The sequence below is a fragment of the Penaeus japonicus genome, unplaced genomic scaffold, assembly GCF_977035675.1.
Source record: "Penaeus japonicus unplaced genomic scaffold, GWHDUDI00000001_assembly GWHDUDI00000023, whole genome shotgun sequence".
NCBI classification, from domain to species: Eukaryota; Metazoa; Arthropoda; class Malacostraca; order Decapoda; family Penaeidae; genus Penaeus; species Penaeus japonicus.
In genome coordinates, this window is record NW_028234425.1 from 12,812,464 (window position 1) to 12,819,963 (window position 7,500).

Below are 7,500 nucleotides of genomic sequence, written 5' to 3' on the forward strand. Positions count from 1 at the left end.
TGGACATGTATATTAGAGGTAAAATGGTAATATATATTTTTCTATACTTTAACATATTCACACACATAAGTAGGTAGGTAGGTATGTCTACACTAAGATAATAACTTTGATACTAAGTATAACCTTGTTTTCCAGTTCATGTCGGAGTTGACTCTGATGTTCCACAATTCCCGCAAGGAAGGGCAAGTCTCAGTTACAGTCAAAAGATGTAAGTCTTGCTATCAGATATGAAGTACCATGTATACATATGTCAGTAGGTGCATGTGTGCCTGCGTACTATTTTCTTTATACATAGTATCTCATAGTTTATAGTATTTAAATTCCAGGACATGGCTGATATATTTCTGATTAAAAAGATTTCTTGCAAATTTTGACACTCCACTTTCATGCAGTGTTGTTTAACTTTTTTGAAATGTACTTTAAAATTAATAATTATTTCCTGTTTAGTACATATAGTTCTAATGTGATTGTGTATCCTCTGACTGCTTGGCAGATGATGGCAGAACAAGACCCTATCCAAAACCTAGAAAGCTCAAGAACGGCAAGATGTCAAAGGTAGAACCTCTGCCGGAACCTGATGAGTACAGCTGTTTATTACGTGCCAAAACTAGAGACAAGAAGATAAGCACTGTGGTAATTATTTTTTTCGTGTCTGTTTTATGTCATATATATTTTATATATTACACACATGTGTATACACACCCTGACCATCACACATACACTCCACCCATGCACACACCTACACCCACTCCTGCACACACTTCCACACCCGCTCTCACACCCATTACCACACCCACACCTGCACCCACTTCCACTCCCACTCCCATTCCCACACCGACTCCACTCCCACTCCACTTCACTCCCACTCCACTTCACTCCCACACCCACTTCACTCCCACACCCACTTCACTCCCACACCCACTTCACTCCCACACCCACTCCACTCCCACACCCACTCCACTTAACACCCACTCCTGGTCAATACACACACACACACCCACAAACACAAACACAAAGACACACGCTCACACACACAAACACAAAGCCACATGCGCTCACACAAAGCCACGCCCGCTCACACAAAGCCACACACGCTCACACAAAGCCACACGCGCTCACACAAAGCCACGCCCGCTCACACAAAGCCACACACGCTCTCACAAAGACATACTTTTTTTCTTTTTCTTTTTTTCCTACAATTATGAAAGAAAATAAAAGGGTCAAACAAACAAAAACTAAATAAAAATGTCAAACAAATACTATGATAATCTAACCTTGTGTGTTGGGGGTTTGATTTGGCTAGCTGATTTGTTCAAGAAAATATCTATTATACAACTATTTTGTCATCAATTTCATTACATACTTCAATATATTAAATGTAAATATTTGTAAGGCATACCTGAAAGGAACCCATAAGTACATTACATTTGATGTTTTGAAATAGGTTGTCAGGGTACCAGTTTTTTTCTTGAGCTTTATGAGGCAGTGATTCAACTTTTACTTAAACTAATGAACTTAAATGGATAATATATTATATTTCTTATTCCATGGATTTATTTTTGTGCATTGTTTTTATATGTCTATATTATTTTTATATTTTTATATGGCAAAACTAATATTAACCATTTATTATGTGTTTCTGAAACAGGTGTCAGCAGCTGATGCTCTGAAGTTCCAGCTGCAATTTGCTCAGTTCCTCCGCTCCAACATGGATGGCTTGAAGAGAGAGAAGAAGGCAAGGAAGAAAACTAAGAAAGCCACCCAGTAAACACAATTAAAAGGGAAAGGACAGTGATTATGAAGACCATCAAGCATTTACAATTGTCACCAACTAAAGCATAAGAACACGCTTTTTGAGTGTTGCTGCAATCGAGCGTGGGTTTGTCATATGGCACCCTTTGGCTGGAAGTATTCATAAGAGAAAAGACATGTCTATTTTGATAGGGCTGTGATAGTTACAGTAAGGAATGTAGATAATTATTTTGTGCACATACATACATACTATATATACACACATTTATCTATATTATATTAATCGTAATTACACATATGCATTTGCTTACATATATACATTTATGGGTGTGTGTGTGTATATATAAATATATAAATGTTATGTATGTACATATATATATGAACTAAAAATCTCTTTAAAAAGTATTGTGGTATCAAAATAAAAACCCACATTGGTATTGGTCTCTGTGAAAGTAAACCATGATTCCTGCCTTGAGAACCTTGTGTGTAGAGGTTGTCAGTGATTACCATGTACAGCATACAAATGAGCATGCAAATTCCAAGTCGGATCAAGCGATACAAAACATGAACTAGTGCCTAATAAATCTTGAGTTATTAACAACCATTAACTTGGCCAATATAACTTTGGAAACCACACAATTGTTAGTCCCTTGATCAACCCCAACTAGAGAATTTGCTTGTGTATGTAAATTAAAACTTTATAAAAATTTAAAAAATTGTGCAATATTAATATAAAAATGTTTTCCCAGACTCTTGTTTCCGAAAGGCATAATATACACCAGGCTTATGATTACAGGAAACCTACTTTGATTGATTTCCATGGCAACATCACCCCAATAAACAGTGACATTGCCTCATGGTATTTGCATTGTACCTAAGGCTATTTTAGCAACTTGAATAGTTTAACCCATTCCCGCCGGCACTGTTCCGTCTTTGCATGGCTGCAATGCCGGGGCTCTCGAACACATAGGCCTAAATCAATTATACGATTGATGGCGCATGCTGGCACCCGGTGCTATGCATATTACATAATCGCCGTCTGTGGACGGCGGCCGGTGGTATCAGGTTAAACAAGGAAAAGCTTTAAGAAAAAAATTAAAAATTCTTCCAAATTCTGTGAGCTTATTGGCCAGGCTTAAGATTGAAAGGTGGTCTGTATTTGTATTGCCCAGTAAAGATCTGTACTACTCCCCCTACTCTGCATGTTATGCAGTGTTGCTGCTCGATAGGAAACTTCACCGACTGCTTTAAAAATGGCCCAGTTTGTGTATGAAGCACATCTAGGTTGCAGTCGGTTTTCCTCCTGTTGCTGTGGTATATCTCAGGTGCCTTAGCTCAGTATGTGCTGAGGAAGGGTGCTCCAAAAAAAAATGACTAGAAAATTTTACACCCCAGCTCTGGCAACATTGATGACTAGTGATAATGTATTTTTCTTTGCCTTTTTATTTTTTATGCGAGTCCTCATGGAAGATATTCAGTTTTCGGTCTCCTTGTGTTTTGATGGGTTCAATAAAATTTTAATTGTTTTTCCATTATATCCTTTTCCTTGATAAGTATAAACCTAGTTGTATGTTTTTTTTTTTCCCCTCGTAATTCAGTTGGATATAAATCAAATGAAAATATAAATGATTGCATGTGTACTGCAGAAGGGAGTGGAAAAACTTAGTACATAAATCAGTAATGAATAAAATAAGGCCACATCCTGACAGACAAAACCATGATATGCTGTTAGAAAAAGAATACAAATACAGCTTCACTGTTATGGGCAAAACTTTTGGTTTCTCCACTCACAAGCAGTGGACAGAGGAATGGTGCTACTATGGTGGGGATACGTAGCTGTTGTGGCAGATAATTCTTAATAATCAATCATTGAGGATAGAGGTTGCCACGAAGACCATATGGGGAGGATATGGTTAATAGTAGGGCATGAGCTGGTCTGCTGCAGACTGCAGATCTAGTTTGGTTGCCAAAATGTGGTTTCTATTCTTGATCTGCACTTAAAAGGTTTGCAGTGGTCAATTGGTTTTCATTAGGAAGAGGGTAAAAAAAAATATAAAATCAATACAACTAAGGAAAGTGTGCCATGCAATCTACATTTTAAACTTTGTTCATTTCCTCAATTTTGCAAGGCTTCCACATGTAGTTTCAGGTTTTCCCTAAAAAACTGGCTTTTAGTTTCTTCAGGAACAGATAAAATTACTTAAAATCTGGCAATCTTACTAAAGTTCATTTGGCTATATCACCCTGCACAATTGGACAATATCAGCATTGCTATTTAGTCGAGAGATGTCACCCGATTGTTATAGTGCTATATCCATTGTGGGTAACAACTTAGACCAGTGATAACTGGCAGTGAACAAAAAGGACCAAGATTACATTAGAGGAAAATATCTCCACATGTCCACATGTAACCAATCTGACAATGGTATATCCTGTACACATGGGTATGCTCTGCTCAACAAACTTTGCACAATGGTGGTCAAAAAGAGAAACCATTGCCCTATTTTAATTATGAAGCTTTTCATAATTTTCCTGGTAGTTTACCCAATTAGGTTATTAAATCAAGCAAAGTTTGCCAAGTAATGCTTATTCATCTGGACGAGGCCTTTAAAGCCACGTCCACACGGTCGAGCTGTGCCTGGCAGGGCAAAGTCTGCAGACTATGCCCGCGTAGGTGTCCACACAGCTGTCTGTGGTGGTTGGAGGGCAGTCGGACGCCAGCAGTTGTTGTGAGCGAGTGGTTCATTACGGTACCATCACCTTGGTTCATACCATAGTTCGAAAGATGGCACTATTCTTGTCGTGACCAATATGCGACAAGAATAATGGAGGGCAGTGGATCGAGGTCTTCCGTCACTGCCAAACGCACGAGGTAAGGTGCAGGCAGATCCACTGACTACCACGTTATTAGTACACCATGTCCACACCGACTACTAGTGCATATTGGTCACAAGAATAGTGCTATCTTCTTTCTAACTATGGCGTGAACCAAGGTGATCGTACCGTAATAAACCACTCGCTCACAACCACTGCTGGCGTCCGACTGCCCTCCAACCACCACAGCTGTGTGGACACCTACGCGGGCATAGTCTGCAGACTTTGCCCTGCCAGGAACAGCTCACTAAATCACTAAAATTATTGCATAAATTGGCTTATTAAACTTGAAGCAATAGCAAGTGATAGATTTGCAATCAAGAGAACTGATAAGTAAATCAGTTGAGGAAACATTTATCTGGCAATACAAGTTACTGTACAAATGAGCCTGCAAGCTTTAGTCAATTTTATAGGGGTCCTCATAGTACATCACTCAAATGATACCAAAGCTGAATTTTCGTAAAAATTGCATACAAAAATATAGGTAGGATCAAATTAAATCTTTCCTACATCTCCCTACACATGCTATCAAGGGCAGAAATTTTGCATTTCCTTACCAGATATTTAGGCTGAGGTCTAATTTGTTTGCTTCAAACTTGGCATATATGTTAAACAGCCCTTAATTTATGTAAGGAGTCTAGTAGGACTGGCATTCCTATCTTAATCTGCCTGTTGGTTCAAACTACTACAGCTGCAGTCACCCCATCATGATAGGTTTTTCTGTCCTTTCCCTACCACCATTTTAAATATCCCTTACAGGTAGGATAAAAAATTAAAGTATATTCAGGATTTATTTATTGCAAACATTTTGCCTGTACAAGAAAAAAATGTAGACGTATATTTCCCATAGCAATTTTGACATTTGCTAACATGGATGGATTGAAGTTATTTCTTCACCTACAGCACAATTACAAAAGCACATGTAATCCTTCACTTCAAAGAACATCCAGCTGCTGCTACATGTACCACAGTGTTAGCTGTAACGTATCTGCTTCAGGTTCAATTCTAGTATCTATTCAGTCGATTACATTCACTTGCTGCATAGTACGCAATCTATAGCAATGATGGTAATCTATCTTATCTGCTCTGATACTACCCTCCATTTTCTGTAAGGTTGAAATAAGATAATTAGGTCATGTAAATTTGATGTGTATATGCAACATTTTCCAAAGCTAATAATGTATCTGGCATTACTACAGATTCTCAAATGGAAAACCTGATTTAGAGTCAGAATTTTGTCTAGCCCACTTTTGGCACTTGATCATCCATGTGAAGATGTCAGGTATGGCGAAGAGGGCAAACAATTTTAAATCAAACTATAGACCAATATAAACTCACTAACTCATTGGCTTAAAAGGCTCTTCTGATATTGAAGGTCATTTAACAAGTCCTGCAAATACATACCTTTAAAGCCACAAGGAGGATTCTTCACTATCAGCATGCTTAAATATTCAGCATTCAGCCAAAACAGCAGTGATGTCTGCAAATTTGTTAAGAATTAGTAACTTGACAGTAACATTGAAACTTCACAAATCTATACCTTCAGTATCATACATTTTTCAACATTAGCTATGGCCTCTCTGGGATCAAATCGCTTTGCCCTACAGTGTTCAAAATACGAGCTAGTTGTGCTATCACAAAAGCTCATTAATTGATATAACTAATATTCAGTTGTCAAACAAGTTTAAAATAAAATGAATGTTAAAATGTCTAGCCCTGACTAAACTTATTAAAATCCATTTTGGGCTAAATGACAACATTCAGCTAATGTTCACTTAAAAAATTATATTGTGCCTGACATATTAAGCAGATACTCAAGAGGAGAACTTGCTTTTTATAGTTCAGACATTTATTCTTGCCCACTTCTGGAACCAGGTCACCTATGACAGGTGCCAAGTGTGGCGAAATGGGCAAAACTTTCCCGAATTATAATCAAAATGTTAGATGGCACATACTCTTTTGTAAACTAGAACTATAAGCCAGTATAAATTCACCTTCGAAATATGGATGATAATTGAAAGCCTTTTCAAGATTAATTTGGCTTATACAGTAAATTCCTATTCCTTGATACTATAGGGCTGAGCAGATTTGTAAACTACCATGTGGCAAGCTGGGAAAGTAGGCATTTAAGGGGGAGGGGGGGAATAATCCTATGGTACTGCCCTAATGCTGAGGAAAATCTTTAATTTTGAAAATAAGACAAATCAGCCAACAGAGGAAGGACTTGTTTTGTATAGTATAACCATACCCATATTTAAAAAGGTTTAACAAATTGTCTAATTTCATCTGAGATCAGGCATTATCACCATCTTTAATTCTGAATCACCTAGATAAGAAAAATTCTAGAACACTGGGCTACTGAGGAAACTACCATCAAACACTTTGTATATACCTTAACCCCTTCCAAGGGCAAGAGCTGTGGAGATCAAGCCATCCTAGACTTCAGCCAGAAGAGTACCGAGGTCCTTCTGAAAAGATTAGGGTTCAAACATGAAGCAAATCTGAAATTAGCTACCACACATGGGAATAATTTTGATTTTTTTTTTTCTTAAAATATTCAAGTCATGACTTCACTAACATGCTACTCTCAAGCATTAATATCAAATGGTGCTACAATACTCCACATAGTTATCTCAGGTTTTAAAGTGGTTTGATAGTCAACATGAAATTAACTTTGGTCCTTTACCCCTCTACACATGATTCAATTACAATTATCTAGTATCTACAGGTACTTTTACCCAGTTCCAGACAACAATTCAAGTTCAACAATTTCTAAAATAGTACTGCAGCACTAGAATTGGTGTAAGTATGGTTGAAAAGTCTAAACCAACTTTAATGTTGAAATAAAAAGTCATTTGTTAGTATGGTTTCAAA

At 37.5% G+C, this 7,500-nt stretch overlaps 1 protein-coding gene and 1 long non-coding RNA gene across 2 annotated transcripts in view; one reads left to right on the top strand and one right to left on the bottom strand.

Moving 5' to 3' along the window:
- Srp14 (signal recognition particle 14) overlaps positions 1-3,278 on the top strand; it is a 5,575-nt gene extending 2,297 nt beyond the window's left edge. The window contains exons 2-4 of the mRNA XM_043009428.2: positions 136-208; positions 494-633; positions 1,649-3,278. Of these exons, the coding sequence (XP_042865362.1) occupies positions 136-208; positions 494-633; positions 1,649-1,768 (333 nt within the window). The 3' untranslated portion in view covers positions 1,769-3,278. The remainder of the gene's footprint in view (positions 1-135; positions 209-493; positions 634-1,648) is intronic.
- A 2,130-nt stretch (positions 3,279-5,408) lies between these two features.
- LOC122248971 (uncharacterized) overlaps positions 5,409-7,500 on the bottom strand; it is a 3,365-nt gene continuing 1,273 nt past the window's right edge. The window contains exons 2-4 of the long non-coding RNA XR_006222827.2: positions 7,019-7,094; positions 6,031-6,106; positions 5,409-5,732 (exon numbers count right to left, since the gene is read on the bottom strand). This is a non-coding gene — a long non-coding RNA (uncharacterized LOC122248971). The remainder of the gene's footprint in view (positions 5,733-6,030; positions 6,107-7,018; positions 7,095-7,500) is intronic.